Consider the following 24,202-nt stretch of genomic DNA (forward strand, 5'->3'; position numbering starts at 1 on the left):
GGGATGATGTAGCAACCCTAGTGCGGGGTGTACCAAGATGGCTGTCATGGTGTAGTGATGGAACGTCACTTCCATTACCTAATCTGACGGGTCGCCGATTCTGATGGAACACCTGCTCGCCTGAGTTAAGGGCAGATGGATTCCAGGAAGTAAATGCTACATGAATCATCTGCCCTTACTCAAGATGACCACAGCTAGGTATGGTAGGGGGGGGGTGTTTTTCAAAGTGATTTATCAACAAAATAAAGCATCGAGACATGGATGGGTAGCGTTTACGTTTAATATTAAAAATGAATTAAATTGCGTTTTTATTTTGGAGTGCCCGGATACAGTGTAGTTTCACTTTAAAGTGTGCGTTGAGCCTAAACCTTTTTTCCTAGTTTTGGATGAACCCATCGGGTTTTTTTTGTTATCTGGGGCTCCGTTAGATTAGATTCGCCTGTATTTCCTGTCCTGCTGACAACAGTTTCACCAGACAGGAAATGAGGGAGAATCTGCAACAGGAACACAGACAGAAATTCAAATCTGGCCTGGGGTTCCAACCTGCACTACTCTACTCTGTATTGCTGCTGCTGATGTTTGGTCTAGCTACAGGTTCACTTTAAATCGGAGAGGGATCACATTGCCACGACTTGGGATCTGATTTGTGAGACTCCAAGTCACATGACATGTGAAATCCCACGTTAGTCAATGAAATGTGTCTTAATTAGCTCCGACTTTAGAAAAGGTTATAAAGGCTATAAAGAAGCCAAAAGTTACTTAATGGAAATTTGGTGCAGGCCAGAAAAAAAGGTGTGTGCCAAGAGGAACGGGCCATCAAGAGATGTTGCGAGGTGTGCAGGAAGGCTTCCAAGAGTCTTGACTTTTCCCCATAGTCCACGTTGTGCTCTCTGAGGTTACTTGATGAACTTGGTGAAGGTGATGAGGTATTCCGGATAGGCCTGAACGTCATTAAATATCATGAACACTGAGGGTCCTGATGCGTTATCTGTGATGCTGTCATACAGGTCGGTGGGGTTTGATGGGTTCTTGGCTGGAGGTGCGATCATCTCACTATTCCCGACACAGTAGATACCGGTGAGGACACGGGCCAGGTACATGTATTCGTTTCCATTTGTATCCGGTTTGGAGTATGTGTCATCCGCAGAGTAAATGGCTTCATCAGCGAAATACGTCCCTTTTCCCAACAACGCAGCTGTACTCATAGAGAGAGAAAGAAAAGTATTCATCACAGATCAGAAATACAACACAGAATATATATCTACACATGAGGAAACCCATGTCATGTCTGAGATATTATATTCCTGTTATTGTACCAAATCCCATAAACCAATTTTTGCCCATTTTCGGACAAAATACGAACTTTTAGCACATTCATTGCATAGGTCAGTCACAGACCGCATGTTTCTTGCCTGAGTGTTTCTTGAATATAGCCGTTTCCAGGCCATTTCTATCAGCATCATTTTCTCATCATGTCTTCTCTGCTCTTTCACAAGTTAATGACTGCTTGAAGTTGTAATATCCATGTGTACAATCCCCTCGCCATGTATGACTGATAATTGACACTGGGACCATAGGATGGTTCACCAGCCAGAGGCATTTACCTCTTTCCTCCAAGGAGACAGCCCTTCTTCTGGAGTTCATGGTGCTCCTCTAATGAAGCGTGCCCACTTCTCACCCACTTCCAGCGCCCAGACTTCCCACACTGGAGAACTCCTGGCTCCCTCCTCTACTTCTGAGCTCTCTGCCCCCCAGCAGCCAGCAGTGTGTCCATGTAATTCCTGCCAGTGATGGAGAAGATGGGACAAGAGGTGGAGCAGATACAGTCTCTGTACTCTTCATGCAGGGAACGCTGATTTGCATTAGGAAGAGGTAATAGGCTGAACTGACAGCCACTGTATTTTTACAGACAGTTTCTCCCATCCACTGACTTTTCCAAATGGGAGAAATCAGGGTGTTTTTTTTACAAACTGTCCGTAAAAATACAGACGGATTGTAAACCTGGCCTTCAACCATATTTCTATGCTCCTGTTGCTGTCTTTTGTTCCCTTTGCAGGTGGAGAGCTCTTCAAGCAAGAAGGGCGGTACTTTGCAATGAAGTATTAGTCAGGGCAGTCAGGGAACATTGCATTATGTCTGTAATACTGTGTTGCGCCTGTCTCTTTAATTTCATGGAATTGTAAAGTGTATTTTTCCTCCCTTTCCCCTTCTCATTTCAATGCCACTGCAGATGCTCATTCTAAGGTTTGGGAGCGTAGTAGACTCTGGGACATGTATGGGGTGAATGTAGCCCCCTTGTCATAAGCATGAGTGTCTCGCTAAATTTAGACTGGGTGGCTGCCAATTTGTAATCTGTGCTTGCACAGCCTTCTACTAAGTCCAGCCTGGCTTTCAGTTCTTCCTTCTGTCTGTAGGTGGGACTGTCACCTCTGGCATTAGTGTGAGATCACACAGTGGGCTTGGATTATAATTATTCATATATTTTCTCAGGCAACCAATAAGAATTTATTTGCTAGTGGAGCATCATGGGAAAGGGTATACATATTTAGGATGAGCTAATACAAGCTCTCTTTCCCCCAGGCTGCAGCCCGGGGAGGGTGCATGTTCTGGAACTGCCTGCTTAGGCTTGTCTGCCTGAAGAGGCCTGTAAATGTCTGGATTTTGGAAGCTGGCCCTGTCTGGAAGCAGGATGAAGTCTGAAAGAGGATGCTTGACTCTCCTGCAGAAGTCTGGGTAAAAGGATGAAGTCCCAGTTGGTGCTGGTTGATTCTCCCTAAGAAAGATGGCTGCTGAGCACATTGTCTACAGAAGGCTTCTAAACACAGAAGTGTTAGATTTGACTTAAACGCCCCTTACCTATGCAATAGCATGTGATGTACAGTGGAACCTCGAATTGTGAGTAACGCGGTTAACGAGCGTTTCGCAATACGAGCACTGTATTTTTAAAAACCGTAACTCGCTTTGCCAGTGTTGTCTCGCAAAACGAGCACGATTCAGGCCAAAGCGGTGTGCAGTACTGCTTTTGGCCTGAGGTGGGGGGGCGCCGGAGCCGAGCAAAGCCGAATGTCCCATTCGGAAATGCACAGAAAGGCCCTAGTACAGCACGGCTGACCTTGGAAAATCTCGGGTAGGAAGTCTTTATGATGTTTGCTGAGGTCAGCTGAAGTGTCCTCGGACCTTTTCAGCCATATCCGAGGCTCTCTGGCGCCCCCCCCGCCTCTGGCCGCAAGCAGTATTGCATCCCATTGAAGTCAATGCGGAACAAATTATTTTCATTTCCATAGATTTCAATGGGATAACTCGCTTTGATATGCAAGTACTTTGGATTACGAGCATACTCCTGGAACGGATTATGCTCGTAATCCGAGGTTCCACTGTAATTGAGTTCTGCTTTCATTTGGAGCGTCTGAAACCCTTACCCTCTCCCCCATAGTTTTGTGAGTAATAACTTTATTTCATCCTAAAGTGACTGGTGCCCAATTCCTTTCAGACCCCCCCCCCCCTACACCACCATGGATTAGCTCTGAGGTAAAACATCAGCCCATCCTGTCTCTGGGGGTGCCACCATGCCTCCGGGGTGAGGGAGATGCTACAAATATAATACATGAGGTGATAAAGGGGGTCTGGCCACATGTTTGCACTGAAAATTTCAAATTAACTCTCTGCATACTGCTATACACCCTCACATATTTCCAAAAAATGTATGCAAAAAAAAAAAAAACAAGGATTTTTGTTCACATATATTGCAGTAAAGGTTCAAGCCAGCTAACTGCATCAAGGAGATCCCTCTCTGGCCAGTCCCTACTCTACTCTGCAAAATGCCAAATATTTACCTGCTCATAGCATACTTTAATGGACATATAGTGCCAATATGAGGCAGACAGACATAGCTGGAGGAATGTCTGGTCACTGACCTGTCCAAATTACTTTTAATATATAGATAAATATTCAGAATTTGTAATTTAACCCAGGACACCACAGCACTGAGCACTAAGCCACAGTGCTGCCCCATCTGTTCAGTGATATCCATTTTTCAAGGAGAGTTTTACATTGTGGTGCAGTGCACACACTTTGCTCCTTTTGGTGAATATTGAATGTGTATGTTGAGGTCGTTATTGTATCAGACCTGGGAAGAATACAGAAGGATTACAGGTGTCTCTTCTCACCATTGCTCCCAGCGTAGGCTCTGTTGAACCCATTAAGATTTATGGTCTCTGTTATCCCACTCTCTGTGCCATGGAAGAGTCTCTTCTCGTTGCTCTTGGTGCCGTTCTTGGTATCGATACTGTTCTTCTTAATCTGGTAGTTTTGATATAAATGCTTGTTTTGTATCCTCTCAATCTGGGATGAAAGAAAATAAAATTGCTGACACAATTGCTGAACAGAATATTGTGTTTTTGTCACCACCGTTTTCCCTATACCCGTACATTGTGTTCACTAAAAGTTTTTTGAATATCATCTACACTCCCCATTGACACCACCAATTGTGGAAGGGAGTTCCACATTCTCACCTCTCCGACACTACACAGTCTAAAACCGTCCATAAATGATACAACTCTCTTTCCGGCAACGCATAATTGCTTAATTCCCCCATCAACACAGTCAGTGTTGAGGGCGGAATGCTTCCCGTGTTCTCCCGGTAGGCAATAATCAATCCTAAAAATCTGACACGCTGGTTGTACCCCAGTCAATCGATGGATCAACTTGGGAACAATCAGCCTGCCCATACATGGTTTGAATCTCAGCCAGTTCTCTCTGAACCAGCTGAGATTCGAACCATCTATGGCCAACTTAAGACTGAACTCATTCTTTTCCAACTTCATAGTGTGTCTTCTTTAGAGACCTAAGATGAAATAGTTTCCTCCCAATGCTAGAGCCACCATTTAAAGATTTGTATATTGCGATCATATCCCCTCTTAAGCTTCTCTTCCCCGGGGAGAATAAGTTTAACTTTTAACGTCATTTTTCATAACTGAGGTCTTCCAGCCCCATAACTGAGATCCTCTACCTTCCCTTATTAGCTTTGTTGCCCTTCTACATACTTTCTCTTGTTCAAGAACATTATTTATGTAAACTGGACAGAATACTCAAGATGTGGCCAAACCGGAGTTTTGTAAAGTGGTAGAATTATAATCTCATTGTCAGGACCTGGATCACCTGCTGGTGGCACTGTGGTTCCCTGGGTGGAGGGCTGAAATTCCAGTGTCTCCCAGCTGCCAGCGGACCTCAGTAGTCACTTTCCACCTGATGCTGACTGCTGGGAGGGTATTTAGGAGCCTCTCACTCCAATGTTATATAAGGAATCAGCAGCAGGGATGGCCAGATCTGTATTATTACACTCAGAAAACTGAGACTAGACTGTATAGGCTTTAAGTAAGAAATATTTACAGTGAAACAAAATCCTTCCTAACACCGGCACACAGCAAAGTATACAGTGCCTTGAAAAAGTATTCATACCCCTTGAAATGTTCCACATATTGTCATGTTACAACCAAAAACATAAATGTATTTTATTGGGATTTTATGTGATAGACCAACACAAAGTGGCTCATAATTGTGAAGTGGAAGGAAAATTCTAAATGTTTTTCAACATTCTTTACAAATAAATATGTGAAAAGTGGATGGCACCCCCCTGATTTAATACTTTGTAGAACCCCCTTTCTCTACAAGTCTTTTTGGGGATGTCTCTACCAGCTTTGCACATCTAGAGAGGGACATTTTTGTCCATCCTTCTTTGCAAAAAAGCTCAAATTCTGTCAGATTGGATGGAGAGCGTCTGTGAACAGCAATTTTCAAGTCTTGCCAGATTCTCAATTGGATCTAAATCTGGACTTTGACTGGGCCATTCGAACACATGAACATGCTTTGATCTAAACCATTCCATTGTAGCTCTGGCTGGATGTTTCGGGTCGTTGTCCTGCTGGAAGGTGAACCTCCACCCAAGTCTCAAGTCTTTTGCAGACTCTAACATTTTTTCTTCTAAGATTGCCCTGTATCTGGCTCCATCCATCTTCCCATCAACTCTGACCAGCTTCCCTGTCCCCTCTGAAGAAAAGCATCCCCACCACATGATGCTGCCACCACCATGTTTCACGGTGAGGATGGTGTGTTCAGGGTGATGTGCAGTGTTAGTTCTCTACCACACATACCGTTTTGCTTTTAAGCCAAAAATATCAACTTTGGTCTTATCTGACCAGATCACCTTCTTCCACATGTTTGCTGTGTCCTCCACATGGCTTCTCACAAACTACAAACAGGACTTCTTATGACTTTCTTTCACCAATGTCTTTCTTCTTGTCACTCTTCCATAAAGGGCAGATTTGTGGAGAACACGACTAATAGTTGTCCTGTGGACAGATTCTCCTACCTGAGCTGTGGATCTCTGCAGCTCCTCCAGAGTTACCATGGACCTCTTGGCTCTTCTCTGATGAATGCTCTCCTTGCCCGGCCGGGCAGTTTAGGTGGACGGCCATGTCTTGGTAGGTTTGCAGTTGTGCCATACTCTTTCCATTTTCCGATAATGGATTGAACAGAGCTCCGTGAGATGTTCAAAGCTTGGGAGATTTTTTTATAACCTAACTCTGCATTAAACTTCTCCACAACTTTATCCCTGATCTGTCTGGTGTGTTCCTTGGCCTTCATGATGCTGTTTGTTCACTAAGGTTCTCTAACAAACCTCTGGGGCTTCACAGAACAGCTGTATTTATACTGAGCTTAAATTACACACAGGTGGACTCTATTTACTAATTAGGTGACTTCTGAGGGCAATTGGTCCCACTAGATTTTATTTAGGGGTATCAGAGTAAAGGGGGCTGAATACAAATGAATGCCACACTTTTCACATATTTATTTGTAAAACATTTTGAAAACCATTTATCATTTTCCTTCCACTTCACAATTATGAGCCACTTTCTGTTGGTTTATCACATAAAATCCCAATAATATACATTTACGTTTTTGGTTGTAACATGACAAAATGTGGAAAATTTCAAGGGGTATGAATACTTTTTCAAGGGACTGTAAGTGAACCCACAACCCATTGACCCGACTAATAACTAACAAACAGAAAGCCTAACAACTAACTATATACATTATATACAGTGCAAAACACTGAAGCGAGAGGCATATGGGAGGGGAGGACCTAAATACCCTCCCATCAGCCAGCATCATGTGGAAAGTGACTACTGGGATCCACTGGCTGCTGGGAGATACCCGCCGGTGGACACTGGAATTACAGCCATCTGCCCAGGGAACCACAGTGCCTCTAGCAGGTGATCCAGGTCTTGACACTTATCTCTTGAGTAAATCCCCTTTTTATTGCATGCTAATAGTCTACTGGCCTTGTTTGCTGCAGCTTGGCATTGCATGCTATTGCTGAGTCTGTGATCTACTAAGACGCCCTTTTACATCCTCAATTCCCCCATAAGTTCTCACCCTAAGGTTTTAACTATTTATTCTAACTGCGCTTATAAGCAATTTAAACAGAATTTGTCTCAGGACAGAGCCCTGGACACCCCACTCACACCTCCAGACCATTCAGAAAATATGCTATTAATTACCATCCTCTGGATGTGCTCCTGCAACCAGTCTTTTATCCGGGTCCATATAAAATCATAAATAACAAAAGCCTGCAATTAAATAAAGTACTGTAAATTAGGCCTTTATGGGTTACCGCATCAAATGCATTAGCAAAATCTAGATACGCTAAATCTACATATCGCAAAATCTAGATATCTAGATAAATCGGTGATGATCCTCTCCCACTGCTGGCTTGCAACTGCATGTGCCAAACTTTACAGTCTAACCCCTAGGAGACTGGAGTGAGAGCACCCCTAAGACCCCAGAAAGAGCAAAGGCCCTGACATACTACAGCGGTGTTCATACTGTGGTCTCCACCAAGTAGATAGGTTGGGACAAGCCCTATGCAGCGGTCTTCCCCCTCCCAGTGGACATCCTCCCTAAGGAGTCTTTAGTGACAGGGTTCCGCCAGATGTGTGTACCATTGCCCTGGACCTGTAGACCATTTAATTTTCATAGCAGGTCAAATTGAAAGATACCTAATAGAGCTTGCTCATTCTTCTATAGTGCTTTGGGGACCCCAAATCCTGGGAGACTGTAGAAACCAAATTCAGCTTTGAATACAATTTTTACTCCTAATACTCCCATTTTCTGTGCCTATCGGACCTGTAACCAATAGCGAGGTTTGGGAAGTCAGAGGCATGGGCCAGATTAGTGACTGCCTAACTGAAGTTTGCATTTATAAATTGCGGCCCTGGAATAATACATTTTCTGCACTTTATTTTTGTCTTCTTTTTTGACTGGAGTTCTGGTTTAAAGCAAAACATCACTGTCATTAAAATATTATATAATTGTTACACAAGGCCAGTAAATGTTATCATACAGTGGGGGAAAATAATGATTTGACCCCCTTGTGTAAGTTTGCCCACTTACAAAGAAATGAAGGGTCTATAATTTTTATCATAGGTGTATTTTATATGATAGAGACAGGATATCAACCAGAAATCCAGAAAAAACACATGATACAAATGTTATAAATAGAGTTGCAGTTCAGTGAGTAAAATATGTATTTGATCCCCAAGCAAAACATGACTTAGTAGTTGGTGGAGAAACCCTTGTTGGCGATCACAGAGGTCAGACGTTTCTTGTAGTTGGTGATCAGGTTTGCACACATCTCCGGAGGGATTTTGGTCCACTCTTCTCTAAATCTTCTCTAAATCCTTAAGGTTTCTTTGCTGTCTCTTGGCAACTTGAAGTTTCAGCTCCTTCCATAAATCTTCTATAGGATTAAGGTCTGGAGACTGACTAGGCCACTCCATGACCTTAATGTGCTTCTTCTTGAGCCAATCCTTTGTTGCCTTGGCGATATGTTTTGGGTCGTTGTCATGCTGGAAGACCCATCCATGACCCATCTTCAGTGTTCTGGCTGAGGGAAGAAGGTTCTCATTCAAGATTTTACAATACATGGCCCCGTCCATTGGTCCCTCAATGCGGCAAAGTCGGCCTGAACCTTTATCAGAGAAACAGCCCCAAAGCATTATGTTTCCACCTCTGTGTGTGACTGTAGGGATGGTGTTCTTAGGGTCATAATCAGCATTGTACTCGGAGTCAATCCGTGGATAGTGTAGGAAAGGAACAAAAGCAACAGAGAACATAGACCTGAAGTGTGCCTGGGTCACGTGGTCAGTATGCCTAAAAGGGGGCAAAAATAACCCAGTAGGATAAAAGCTTAACAACCAGATTTATTACACACTGAATTAACGTACAATCTGCCAGATTGACCAACGCTCGTGGCATTTCAAAAGTGGCTCTGGGACATACCCAGAGAAACAAGACGACCTCCACCTACCCAAATACCAAATAATAAGGGTCAGGGCCCCCTGGCGCAAAGTCACAGAACCTGCTCCTCTTTATTGAATGCCAACGTATGCTTAAGGGTCTAGACCCTGATTCTTCCTCCAAACACGGTGAGTCGAGTTAATGCCATAAAGCTCAATTTTGGTCTCATCTGACCACAGAACTTTCTCCCCAATCCTTCTCTGAATTATTTAGATGTTCTTTGGCATGACTACTTTTGCCTTTGTGATGAGGGGGACTCGCCATGTTTGGAGGAAGAAAAATGCTGACTAGGACTCTAAGAACACCATCCCTACAGTCACACACGGAGGTGGAAACATGATGCTTTGGGGCTGTTTCTCTGCTAAAGGTACAGGCCAACTTTGCCACATTGAGGGGCCAATGGACGGGGCCATGCATTGTAAAATCTTGGATGAGAACCTTCTTTCCTCATCCAGAACACTGAAGATGGGTCATGGATGGGTCTTTCAGCATGACAATGACCCCAAACATATCACCAAGGCAACAAAGGAGTGGTTTAAGAATAAGCACATTAAGGTCATGGAGTGGCCTAGCCAGTCTCCAGACCTTAATCCTATAGAAAATTTATGGAGGGAGCTGAAAGTTCGAGTTGCCAAGCGACAGTCAAGAAACCTTAAGGATTGAGAGAAGATCTGTAAAGCGTGGACCAAAATCCCTCCTGAGTAGGGATGGGCCGAACGGACCCCTGTTTGGTTCGCACCAGAACTTTCGAACACCGCGAAAGTTTGGACCTGAATAATAAACCCCATTAAAGTCAATGGGACCCGAACGTCAAAAATCAAAAGTGCCCATTTTGAAGGCTTATATGCAAGTAATTGGGCATACAATGGTTATAGGGGTCCGGGCCCTGCCCTGGGGGACATGTATCAATAAAAAAAAGTAATTTTTAAATGAGCGGTGACTTTTTGATTTTGAAAGTGAAAGCATAAAAATTAAAAATTCCTTCCAATATAGTGTCTGGGGGGTCCCCATAGTCTACCTGTAAAGTGGCAGATCTGTACCATGTCTAGAATCTGCTGCAGCAATAATTGCATTTATAAAGCCAAAAAAAATGAAATTTTCCCTGCAAGCTGCCTTTATTTTGCTCCGCAACAGCTGGGGAGCCAGTGTGTATGATGAGGCCACAATGTAGTGCACTGGGAACAAGATTAGAGATTTGCATACATTCTGGTGTCACTTTGACTTTGGATAGAAGTAACGGGTGCGTAAAAATTGGTCTTTGGGTGTCGGTGGTGCCTTCCCACCGTAACCCTATAGCGGTAATCTTGATGAAAGCAAGAATTGGCCTTGCTGTAAAAAATTGCAATGATATGCACCTGTCAGACAGGTGCAGAAAAATTACTCTTTGGGTGTCGGGGGCGCCTTCCCACCACAACCCTATATTATTATTATACAGGATTTATATAGCGCCAACAGTTTGTGCAGCACTTTACAACATGAGGGCAGACAGTACACTTACAATACAAATCAATACAGGAGGGATCAAAGGGCCCTGATCCTGAGAGCTTACAATCTAGAAGGGAGGGTCAAGTGGAACAAAATGTGATAACTGTGGGGGGTGAGCTGATGGAGAAAATTAAAATACAGTTGTTAGGTGTGGGTAGGGTAGTTTTCTCTGAAGAGAAGGGTTTTCAGGGATCGTCTAAAAGCTAATAGAGTAGGAGATAGGCAGACAGATTGGGGTAGGGCATTCCATAGAATTGGAGAGGCTTTGGAAAAGTCCTGGAGGCGAGCATGGGACGAGGTGACGAGGGAGCTGGACAGCAGAAGGTCTTGAGAGGAACGAAGAGAACGAGTAGGTTGGGACTTAGAGACTAGGCTAGTGATGTACCTGGGGGCTAAATTGTGGATGGCTTTGTAAGTAGTTTTCAGTATTTTGAATTTAATTTGTTGGGTGATTGGGAGCCAGTGGAGGGATTGACAGAGAGGGGTATCAGACACAGAGCGATTGGTAAGGTGGATGAGTCTGGCAGCAGCATTCATTATGGATTGAAGAGGTGATAGACTATGTAGAGGCAGGGCTGGACTGGGACAATAATTTGGCCCTGGACTTCATACAGACCGGCCCACTTTACTCCAAACACCTGGTGTTGGCACTTCAATCATCACGGCACCATGGTTGATATGGTGTCAGGATGATTGAAGTGCATAATTTCTATTATTACATTGTATAAAATGAAATAGTTCAACTCAGCATAATGCAGAACCAGTGGGAGCCCTGAGCGTGTCACTTGTCACTGTCGCACCGGTGCTCTGCATTTACTAGCCTGATCGGTTGGCTCCTAATTCAGATTGATGACAAGCCTGGACTCTTGCACAGTGTTTCAATGCCTTTCACCCTACTCCCTTTGTCAGTAACATTCCTTTAGTGGAATAAAAAGTTGTTTTAATGCTACACTTAGTTGGCGCTCTGTATCTCTCTCTCTCTCCTCCCCATCACTGAAACCAGCCCACTGAGCCATCGGCCCACCGGGAAACTCCCTGTAGTCCCGATGGCCAGTACATGCCTGTGTAGAGGTAAGCCAATGAGAAGGGAGTTGCAGTAGTCGAGGCGAGAGATGACTAGTGAGTGGATTAAGAGCTTTGTTGTGTCATTGGTTAGAAAGGGGTGTATTTTGGAGATGTTGCGGAGGTTGAGGTGGCAAGATTTGGACGGTGATTGGACATGGTGCTTAAAGGAGAGTTCAGAGTCCGGAACTACACCTAGAACCTTGGCATGCGGGGATGCGCTTATAGTTGTGCCATCGATTTTGACAGAGAGATCAGGGGAGTGGAAAGGGGCAAATTGGGGAGGAAAAATTATAAGTTCGGTTTTGAATAGATTGAGTTTGAGGAAGTGGTGTGACATCCAGACTGATATATCTGATAGTAAATTAGTGATAAGCAGAGGTGGGGGACTCGAGTCACATGACTTGACTCGAGTCAGACTCGAGTCACCTGTTTGAGGACTTGCGACTTGCTTGACAAAATTAAATAAATGACTCGACTTGACTTTGACTTGTCACTAATGACTTGCGACTTGACTTTGACTTGGGCTATTTGACTTGCAATGACTTGCAATGACTTGGCACCACCAGTTCTGTGTCTTGGCCTAGGCAAAAGCCGCCCCCCCCCCCCACAAAAGAAAGCTCCCCCCGAGTCCCGGCTTTGGGGTAGATCAGTATTTTGACTTAATTTGTGACTTGACCAAAATAAATGACTTGACTTGACTTGCTTGACTTCTAGCAGGGACTCGACTTGACTTGCTTGCTTTTCGCCACAGTAACTTGGGACTTGCTTATGACTTGAAGGTTAAGACTTGAGACTTGCTTGTGACTTGCACATGTGTGACTTACTCCCATCACTGGTGATAAGTGAGGAGACAGAGGGAGTGAGCTGAGGCGTAGAGAAATAGATTTGGGTGTCGTCAGTGTAGAGGTGGTATTGGAAGCCATGGGAGGCTATCAGATGACCCAGGGAGGAGATGTAGATTGAAAATAGGAGAGATCCAAGAACAGAACCTTGGGGGAGTTGTAAGAAACACTAAAGGTGCGGTTGGATAAATAGGAAGAGAACCAGCGAAGAGTACAGTCACGGAGACCAAAGGCGTGGAGTTTTTTGAGGAGGAGGGGGTGGTCAACCGTGTCAAAGGCAGCAGAGAGGTCCAGGAGTAGGAGTACAGAATAGTGTCAATTAGTTTTGGCCGTTAGTAGATCATTTGTTAGTTTTAGAAGAGCAGTTTATGTGGAGTGTTGAGGACGAAATCCAGACTGAAAGCGATCGAGAAGGCTATTATCAGCGAGGTGGACGCTCAGTCAGTTGTAGACCAGACGTTCAAGGAGTTTGGATAAGGAGAGCAAGGAGATAGGGCATAGGTTGTTAAGATTGGATGGGTCCAGTGAGGGCTTTTTAAGTATGGGACTGACTATAGAGGTAGTCTTGATGAAAGCAAGAATTGGCCTTGCTGTAAAAAATTGCAATGATATGCACCTGACAGGTGCTGAAAAATTGGTCTTTGGGTGTTAATTGTGCCCATGAAACCTATACCAAAAACTTTCTTCCTGATAAGGTAATCATCCACCGTGTGATGCAGACGCTGCCCATTGGATGTGGAAGCTGACAGCCCTGGGCGGCGAGGACTAAAAAAATATGGTCAAGGAGGGTTGCCAACCAGTAATCATCTTTCTCCTTTATGCCACGCATTCTTGGGTCCTTTCGCAGGCTTTGTAGCATGAGGTAGCCCATGCGACTCAAATTTCCTGAGGCTTGAGAAGCAGACTCCTCGGGGTAACTCAGGATGACAGCATCTACAACTTCCTCCTCCCAGGCACGTACTACTCCCAAGGGTCCTGGGGTTGGAAAGCCATCGCTTACAGATTGACGCATGTCTATGAAAGTGTCAGAATCCTCCTCCTCATCCACCTCCCCTCTCTCCTCCTGTGTGTTCTGTGACATAGGAATGATGGTGTCTGGATAAAGTGGGGCTTGAGAGGAAAGGAAGTCCTCCTCTTCCTCCTGTTGCTCTGCCTCCAGTGTCCTGTCCATAATGCCACGCAGAGTCTGCTCCAGCAGGAACACAACAGGGATCGTGTCACTGATGCATGCACTGTCACGGCTCACCATCCTTGTGGCCTCCCCAAATGGTGACAATACAGTGCATGTATCCTTAATGATCAGCCAATGGTGTGGGGAAAAAAAGCCGAGGCGGCCTGAGCCTGTCGTCATGCCGTACTGGCACAGGTACTCATTGACGGCCCTCTGCTACATGTATAGCTGCTGCAGCTTTCCCAAAGTTGAGTTCCACCTGGTGGGCATGTCACAATTCAGGCAGTTTACGGGCAGGTGGAAGTCCGGCTGAATTTCAGCCAACCGAGCACTGGCTGGGTATGACCACCTGAAATGGCTACAGACTTTTCCGGCCTGCTTTAGTACATCTTGCAACCCTGGGTACGTACTTAGGAAATGCTGCACCACTAATTTGAGGACATGTGCTAGGCATGGCACATGTGTCAACTTTCCCTGTCTAAGGGCGGACAGGAGGTTTGAGCCATTATTGGACACCACCATTCCTGGCTCCAGCTGGCATAGTGTAAACCACCTCTGGGCCTGTCCCTGCAGAGCTGCAAGAATCTGTGGTACAGCACATTGTGCGAATTCACGGAAGGGGGCAGAATCCACCAGGCTGAAAGGCAGAAGTTGGAGAGCGAACAGCTTTGACAAGCTTGCATTCAGACGCTGGGCATGTGGGTGGCAGGGACTGTATTTTTTTTTCCGCTGCAGCAGATGGGGCAGAGAAATTTGCTGGCTACAGTCTAAGGCTGGTGGTGTGCTGCTGGCAGATGTGCTGCAAGGACCTGGGACACCCTGTTCTATACCATCATCCCTGTCAGTGGAGGCTGCGAGAGGTAATGATTCAGTATCACAGGGGCAGACTAAAGTGGGTAAGGAGGAGGAGGGACAGATTTGTGCCACTTTTGTGAGGCTTTTAGGTGTTCTTGCCAACAGGCTGAGTGGTTGGATGTTAAATGCCTTGTTAAGCATGTGGTACCCAAAACAGTGCGATCTGCTGCAGATGTGCTGAAAAAGGCCCAGACAGCTGAGCTTTGGGGAGTGGGCCGGGAGATAACAGCTGCAGAATGTGATGGAATAGGGTGGCTGCTCTCTACTCTTTCTTGATGTCGGCCTCCTTGGGGTTGTGCCGCCTCACCTTCAATTTCCTCCTCTGCTCTATCTGGCACCCAAGTCGCATCAGTGACCTCATCATCATCATCTCCATCTCCTCCATCTTCATCATTACCACTGGAGACAATTTGGCAATACGCTGCAGCTTGGGGAACATGAATGCCAATTTGTCCACTAGTGTTCCTCCCTCTCTCTAGGCTCATATTCCTGTCATCCTTAACCTCAGGACCATAATCTGAATCCAGTAATGGCTGGGCATCATCAAGGAGCAAGTGGCTGATGCTGTGGTCAAATAACTCAGCTGACTCCTCAATGGCTAATGTTGGGGCTATGGCAGGAATAGATGTGGGCAAAGAGGCAGGTTTATCCACTCTGGCAAGAGTGCAATGAGGAAGGTTTAGTAAGCCAGTCCACCACTTCCTCTGCATGCTGTGGCTGGATAGCACGGACAAACTCACTAAACAGAGAACATGATGCCCTGCCTAAGGACTGACCATCACATCCACCTTTGCCTGTGGACACATTTGTTGCTGGCCCCCTTACAGTGCCAAGGGAACATCTGCCTCTCCTTGTTGTCCTCCCAGACATTATTGGAAGGGAGGGGGCGGTGCTTATAAGCAAATGAAAATAAGAAGTTGAAATCTGTATGTAGATGCACTTTAATCAATGTAAAGAGGTGTTTGGTGCACTTTAATTTGAGTACTCACACTACACAGACACACTCCACGGATACACTATAATATACTGCAATATAATGCGCCAAACGTACAGTGACGCACAAAACTATCTTGCGTTAAACTGGCAGTAACGCACAAAAAAATATATGGCATTAAACTGGCAGTAACGCGCACAGAACTATATGGCGTTAAACTGGCAGTAGCGCACACAAAACGATATGGTGTTAAACTGGCAGTAACGCACACAGAAGTAAATGGTGTTAAACTGGCAGTAATGCACAAAACTATATGGTGTTAAACTGGCAGTAATGCACAAAACTATATGGTGTTAAACTGGCAGTAATGCACACAGAACTATAAGGCGTTAAACTGTCAGTAATGCACACAAAACAATATGGCGTTAAACTGGCAGTAACGCACACAAAAGTAAATGGCGTTAAACTGGCAGTAATGCACACAGAAGTAAATGGTGCTAAACTGTCAGTAACGCACAAAACAATATGGCGTTAAACTGGCAGTAATGCACACAGAACTATATGGCTTTAAACTGGTAGTAACGGCCAAAAAACTATACAGCATTAAACTGGCAGTAAATCACACAGAATTATATGGCGTTAAACTGGCAGTAATGCACACCAAAGGATATAGCGTTAAACTGGCAGTAACGCACATAAAACTATATGGCGTTAAGCTGGCAGTAACGCACACAAAATGAATTGGCGTTAAACTGGCAGTAGCGCACACAGAAGTAAATGGCGTTAAACTAGCAGTAACGCACACAAAATTATATGGCGTTAAACTGGCGGTAACGCACGCAAAACTATATGGTGTTAAACTGGCAGTAACGCACACAGAAGTAAATGGTGTTAAACTGGCAGTAACGCACAAAACTATATGGTGTTAAACTGGCAGTAATGCACACAGAACTATATGGTGTTAAACTGGCAGTAACGCACACAAAACAATATGGCGTTAAACTGGCAGTAACGCACACAAAAGTTAATGGCGTTAAACTGGCAGTAATGCACACAGAAGTAAATGATGCTAAACTGTCAGTAACGCACAAAACAATATGGCGTTAAACTGGCAGTAATGCACACAGAACTATATGGCTTTAAACTGGCAATAACGGCCAAAAAACTTTACGGCGTTAAACTGGCAGTAAATCACACAGAACTATATGGCGTTAAACTGGCAGTAACGCACACAAAACGATAAAGCGTTAAACTGGCAGTAACGCACATAAAACTATATGGCTTTAAGCTGGCAGTAACGCACACAAAACGATATGGCGTTAAACTGGTAGTAGCGCACACAGAAGTAAATGGCGTTAAACTGGCAGTAACGCACACAGAATTATATGGCGTTAAACTGGCAGTAACGCACACAGAAGTAAATGTAGTTAAACTGGCAGTAATGCACACAGCAGTAAATGGTATTAAAATTGGCAGTAACGCACAAAACTATATGGCGTTCAACTGGCAGTAACGCACACAGAACTATATGGTGTTAAACTGGGAGTAACGCACACAAAACTATATGGTGTTAAACTGGCAGTAACGTACACAAAGCAATATGGCGTTAAACTGGCAGTAACGCACACAAAACTATATACCGTTAAACTGGCAGTAATGCACACAAAACTATATTGCCCCTACACACGGTCGGATTTTCTGATGAAAAATGTCCGATCGGAGCGTGTTGTCGGAAATTTCGACCGTGTGTGGGCTCCTTTGGACATTTTCCATCGGATTTTCCGACGCACAAAGTTGGAGAGCAGGAGATAAAATTTTCCGACAACAAAATCCGTTGTCGGAAATTCCGATCGTGTGTACACAAATCCGACGGACAAAGTGCCACGCATGCTCAGAATAAATAAAGAGATGAAAGCTATTGGCCACTGCCCCGTTTATAGTCCCGACGTACGTGTTTTACGTCACCGCGTTTAGAACGATCGGATTTTCTGACAACTTTGTGCGACCGTGTGTAGACAAAACAAGTTTGAGCCAACATCCGTTGGAAAAAATCCTAGGATTTTGTTGTCGGAATGTCCGAACAAAGTCTGACCGTGTGTACGCCCTATAAGGCGTTAAACTGGCAGTAATGCACACAAAATTATATGGCGTTAAACTGGCAGTATCGCACACAGAAGTATATGGCATTAAACTTGAGTAACGCACACAAAACTATATGGCGTTAAACTGGCAGTAACGCACACAGAAGTATATGGCATTAAACTGGAGTAACGCACAGAGAAGTAAATGGCAATAAACTGTCAGTAACGCAATCAAATAGACGGTGTTCAACTGTCACTACACTGACGCTATCTGAACTGTCCCTACTCTAGCTATACACTAATGTCAAGATTATTGACACGGTCTCACTACACTACACTGGAACTATCTGAGCTGTCCCTACTCTACACTAATGTATGTATGAATGACACGGTCTCGCTACACTACAGTGAAACTATCTGAGCTGTCCCTACTCTAGCAGCACACTATGCAAAGCTGAATCATGGTCCTCCCCACTACACTCACACTATCCCTAGACTGACACTAAACTAATATTCTACACTGACAATTGAAGCAAAATAGCACAGTATAGCACACTAACTAATAGCACTAAACAGAGCCCTGTTCTATCTCTCTCCACACCAAAATCACACTGAAAATCGCTGAAAGAAGACTTTTATACTGTAATAAAATAATCCACTTTGAAGCATTACAGATTGGCATGTTAATGTAAGCCCGTCTTTTATATTTTACTAAAAAATTGGGTGTTGTGCCACTTAAATTCATTTTGGTGTATTTTCTCCTGAAATATATGTTTAATTAGCTGTGCAAATAAAAAATTGCCGCCACCATGTTATTGTGCAGGAGGTCTGCTGGCAGGAAGTATCCACTTCTGTGGGGTTTAACGAATACAGATATGTGCAGAGAGGTAGGTGTTACTTTTTTGGTGTATTCTACTTTATATGGACGGCTGTGAATTTCTGTGAACTACTACGATGCAGTACAGGAGGCTCATTCTACTTACCAGTTTCTTTGGAGACTAAAGAAAAGACGCGCGTGCCAGAAGCTGTGGTCACCACCGTTTTGCGCTTAAAAGAATACACATCCCAGAATGCCTTGGGAGCGGAGCCAGCAGAGTGGGCGGACGGTCCGAAAAACACGTGTTCGGGGCGAGGCTCCACAGATGATTCAGGAGGGGCGAGGTTGGGAGAGGGCTGAGGAGAGAGGTGTGTCAAGGGTACAGCGTTAGGTGTGGTCTAGCAGGGAAGGGCAAGAATGGGAATGATGTCTGTCATCTGTTTCCTCGGTTCTCACATACAGTCCCCCCCTCCGGCATCGGCATTGGACCAGCTCCTGTGATAGACAGAACACTGGTCCAACTGCGGGGACGGAGGTGGGACTGTGTGTGTGATGTGCAACAGAGTTAGAGCCGAGTGGAGCGCTGTGATTTCTGGCAGCACTCGCCCCCCTCCTTCTGCTCCGAGGTATGCTGTCAGCGTATAACACGCACCCGCGATTTTCCCACTATTTTCAGGGGGAAAAGTGCGTGTTATACGCCGATAAATGCGGTAATTACATTGTCATCTCCATGTCTCAATATCTATGTTACAGAAGCATTAAAGTTTTATAAAATCCTTGAAATCCGCATATGTGACGTGGAGAGGATTGTGTCTTTCTCAACAGAAGGAAGTTTCACCTTCAATATTACCTTAATTATTCTCATTTGACATGTCTGTGCAAAAAGTCCTGCAACCTCTGCCTTTCAGCGGTACCACCTTCAGCTAAGTGTTGTCCATGGCATCCCTATGTGAGGGGATTATGAGAGAATCATCTGTAATATAAGGAGTAACATATTGGTTTCATTCCATCCATGTGGAACACAATTATCACTCATCATTCTTCTTCATGGGGTTCAGTGTGTTCCCCCACAACATCTGGAAGAACACACTACTGACCCTAGCATAGAGAGACATTGGCAAGATGCAGACAAAGCTGACATACAAAAAGATCAGAATCAGGTAAGTCTTAATCAGATCAACCCTTTCCCTCAGAAATAACTTCCATCTCTTCCAGCTGACCACCTTAGTATTGGCAATTTCCAGTCTGCCTTCCCAGTTTTTGAGGCCATAATCGCCGGGTCCAAATTCAATGCCTAGTAACTTAATTTTTTCCTGGGGCACTGGAAAGGTGTCAGGGAGATCAAAGCCCCCACCTTCCTTTCCCATCCAGAAAACTTCACTCTTTTCCTGATTGATCTTGGAGCCTGATGCTTCAGAGTAACGTAATGTCAGAGATACCACCTCCTCCGCTTCATCGGTCCCAGTGACAATCACTGACACATTGTCCACATTGGCAACAACCCTCAATGGTGGCTCACCCGGGAGTTGTATCCCACACAACATGCCACTCTCTAGCCTCCTGATGAAGGGGTTGATTGCAAACACATAGAGCAGGGGACTCAGGGGACAAGCCTGACGCACTCCAGAGTCAACCTCAAAGGACTGCCCAACCCAACCATTAACAAGAGAAAAGCTCTCTGCCCCCTTATACAAGACTTTCAACCAATTGACAAAACCACCCGGCAGACCGTACTTACTAAGGAGCAACCACAGGTACTCATGGTTAACGTGATCAAAAGCCTTTGCCTGATCCAATGTCAGCAAATACTTTCCCCAGCCTGCAGCCCTGCACCGCTCCAAGGCCTCCCAGACAGCTAAAACAGCTATGAAGGTGCTCCTACCCTGGACCGAACAGTGCTGATGGCAAGAAAGCAAAGACTCTGCTACTAACGATAGGCGCCAGAAAAATATCTTTGCAAGCACAGTTCTATCGACATTGAGAAGGCTGATGGGGCGCCAATTCTCAATTATCAAAGGATCTTTACCTTTTGAAAGAAGAATCACAGCCAAGTGCCTCATGGAAGGGGAAAGCACCCCCTCAGCAAGGCAACTGTTAAAAACCTCTACCAAATGTGGGGCCAGAATAGACTTAAAAGCTTTGTAAAACTCAGCCGTCAAGTCATCCAGTCCAGGTGACTTTTTGTTGGCAAGCTGTTCAATTGCCCTCATCACCTCTTCAACTGTGATCTCCTCTGTCAAATTCATCAATGGGACATCTCCATCATTTAGACCATCATTTAGGAACTACAAGTCTCAGCTCAGCCTATTAACCCTTCTTTAGCTGAGTCTAAAGCTGTTTGCCCCACAGCTGCTGAAGACTCTACAGCACAGCTTCAGGATACAGCTGGTATTACAGGAGAAGAAGAACCAGAAGAAGAAGAAGATGAAGGAAGATAGAAGAAAGAAGAAGCATTTAAATAAAGGAATTGTCAAAAACTGTCTCTTGTCATTTTTAACATTTTTGACAGTTTTTTAGTGAAATGGTAGGGGTAAGTACCCCCTTACCATTTCACACAGGGGGGGGGCGGGATCTGGGGGTCCCCTTGTTAAAGGGGGCTTCCAGATTCCGATAAGCCCCCCGCCCGCAGACCCCCACAACCACCGGTCAGGGTTGTGGGGATGAGGCCCTTGTCCTCATCAACATGGGGACAAGGTGTTTTGGGGGGCTACCCCAAAGCACCCTCCCAATGTTGAGGGCATGTGGCCTGGTACGGTTCAGGAGGGGGGGGCGCACTCTCGCCCCCCCCTCTTTTCCTGCGGCCTGCCAGGTTGCGTGCTCGGATAAGGGTCTGGTATGGACTTTTGGGGGGACCCCACGCCGGTTTTTTTTTTTTTGTCACAGGGTTCCCCTCAAAATCCATACCAGACCTGAAGGGTCTGGTATGGAATTTAGGGGGAACCCCACGTCATTTTTTAAAAAAATTTTGGCCGGGGTTTCCCTTAATATCCATACCAGACCTGAAGGGCCTGGTATGGAATTTAGGGGGACTCCCACATCATTTTTTTTTTTTAATTTTGGTTCGGGGTTTCCCTGTGGGGAATTCCCATGCTGTTTTTATCAATGAACTTCTATGTGTATTGTCGGCAATGCAATAGCCGCGGGTAGTTTTAAATGGAATTTTTCCTTCGAAATGTCATTTTGCTGTCAGACTTTTCTAAACACGGGAAACATGCGCCCCTTTACATGCATTCTATAGACACCCCCCCAGGTACGAAATTTAAAGGGATATTACACTTTTATTGTTTGACTTTAAGCATTATTAAAATCACTGCTTCCGAAAAAACGGCCGTTTTTAAAACTTTTTTTTGCATTGATCCATGTCCCCTGGGGCAGGACCCGGGTCCCCAAACACTTTTTATGACAATAACTTGCATATAAGCCTTTAAAATTAGCACTTTTGATTATTCATGTTCGTGTCCCATAGACTTTAACGGTGTTCGCGTGTTCGAGCAAACTTTTTTCCTGTTCGCATGTTCTGGTGCGAACCGAACAGGGGGGTGTTCGGCTCATCCCTAATGTCCACCACTGCACGCCGTGCTGGAGGGATTGCACCACCTTCCCATTTAAGAATGACCACATTTCGTCTCGGACCCCCAGCAGAAGCCAGAGACCCAAGACCAGGATCCTCGGGTGCTCAAAGTGATAGGCCGCAGGGGGAAAACCCGCTTGAGAGCAGAGTTACCAGGAGCACAGCGTACCACCTGAGCAAATGTAGGCTTATCAGGGCCGAGGCCCCACACTGATGTTACATTAGTCTGTACATTACTATTATTATTATTATTATTATTATTATTATTATTATTAACTGCTTGAACAGAGTTGGTAGGATTGTTCATCAGACTTGTACTGGGACCATTATCCATCACACTTGTACTGGGATGATTTTTATCAGCCACACACACATTTAAATTCCAATCAGGTATAGTCACAGTTTCTCCTGTAATACCAGCTGTATCCTGAAGCTGTGCTGTAGAGTCTTCAGCAGCTGTGGGGCAAACAGCTTTAGACTCAGCTAAAAAAGGGTTAATAGGCTGAGCTGAGACTTGTAGTTCCTCTGCAGGAATGTTATTTTTTAAATGCAACTTTTGCTGCACTGCAGCATCAGCAGGCACAGCATTGTTACACATAGGATTAGCAGCCTGATTATCACTGGGCACATTGTCAGCATCAGTCACGGTGTTGAATGGCAAAAAAACTTTTTTATGCACCACATGGGGCTTGACCGGCTTTACCTTATCAGGCACATGATCAGTAATGTCCTCATTACGAAACACCAACTGATCACCCTGTATAGGAGACTCCATTGCCTGGATTACCCACAGCATGCCCCTGGAGTCCTGGGAAGGCATGGGGCTGCTTACCTCTCCCTGTGGGGGCAGGGGGTCTGAACTGGGGGTCTCCTCCTCCACCTCCATTTTTGACATCCTCAAAAACCTTCTGCCATTGCAACATTTTTCCTTGAAGGGCCCATCTCTGCCTTCCATCATGGACACAATGGTTTCCTGGTGTTCCACCCACACCTTGGCCAGTTGGATTTCCGAATCCATGGACCCACTTTTCTGGCTGTGCAAGCCCTCACGCTGCTTCTGCAAACGCTTCAGCTCTGCTCTCATTTTGTAGAGCTTGTGTCTTTCCCTATTCAGGACTTTAATCCCGGCCACCACTCGCTCCCGAATGGCCTCTGAGCCTTCATCCTCACCAGGGGCAGAGAGATCACCGGCCATGGCTTGTATAGGGGCAGGCGTGTCACCCGACGGGCCAGGAGATGGCTGCAAGCTTCCAGCAGGAGAGACCCCGCTGGCCTCCATGGCTTCCCCAGAAAGGGACCAGGAGGGCTGGGAGAGATTTCACTACCACTCCCCTCTCACATAGATCACCTGGAGGAGCTTCAGAGACACCTTCCTCCTGACACACCTGTGCTCCAATGATGGGTGGGGCACTATTCCTCCCACTGACACCAATGATGGGGCACTATTCCTCCCACTGACTCCAATGATGGGGCACTATTCCTCCCACTGATACCAATGATGGAGCACTATTCCTTCCACTGACACCAGTGACGGGGAACTATTCCTTCTACTGACACCAATGATGGGACACTATTCCTCTCACTGATCCCAATGATGGGGCACTATTCTTTCTACTTACACCAATGATGGGACACTATTCCTTCCCCCAGACACCAATGATGGGGCACTATTCCTCCCACTGACACCAATGATGGGGCACTATTTCTTCCACTGACACCAATGATGGGGAACTATTCATTCTACTGACACCAATGATGGGGCACTATTCCTCCCACTGACACAAATGACGGGGCACTATTCCTTCCACTGACACCAATGATGGGACACTATTCCTTCCACTGACACCAATGATAGGGCACTATTCCTTCCACTGATTCCAATGATGGGGCACTATTCTTTCTACTGACACCAATGATGGGACACTATTCCTTCCACTGATTCCAATGATGGGGCACTATTCTTTCTACTGACACCAATGATGGGGCACTATTCCTCCCACTGATTCCAATGATGGGGCACTATT

The 24,202-nt window shown here is 45.3% G+C and overlaps 1 protein-coding gene across 1 annotated transcript; it reads right to left on the bottom strand.

Annotated features, from left to right (window-relative positions):
* Positions 1–896: 896 nt before the first annotated feature.
* On the bottom strand, positions 897–22,953 carry LOC141148092 (protein mono-ADP-ribosyltransferase PARP15-like). The gene is made up of 4 exons (XM_073635244.1): positions 22,882–22,953; positions 7,560–7,628; positions 4,167–4,341; positions 897–1,195 (listed from the first exon to the last, which is right to left on the bottom strand). Exons 1-4 carry the CDS (start codon positions 22,951–22,953, stop codon positions 897–899), a joined length of 615 nt encoding a protein of 204 aa, XP_073491345.1.
* Between the last annotated feature and the right edge of the window lie 1,249 nt (positions 22,954–24,202).

The sequence above is a fragment of the Aquarana catesbeiana genome, linkage group LG06 (assembly GCF_042186555.1).
Source record: "Aquarana catesbeiana isolate 2022-GZ linkage group LG06, ASM4218655v1, whole genome shotgun sequence".
Classification (NCBI taxonomy): Eukaryota; Metazoa; Chordata; class Amphibia; order Anura; family Ranidae; genus Aquarana; species Aquarana catesbeiana.

Excerpts from the sequence above, each read along its gene's own strand:
- LOC141148092 (XM_073635244.1), bottom strand. The coding sequence starts at position 22,953 with ATGGAGTCTCCTATACAGGGTGATCAGTTGGTGTTTCGTAATGAGGAC. Across the intron at positions 7,629-22,881 it reads CTGATCATGTGCCTGATAAG|GCTTTTGTTATTTATGATTT; the intron begins GTAAAGCCGGTC and ends ATTTAATTGCAG. Across the intron at positions 1,196-4,166 it reads AGCCTACGCTGGGAGCAATG|CTGCGTTGTTGGGAAAAGGG; the intron begins GTGAGAAGAGAC and ends CTATGAGTACAG.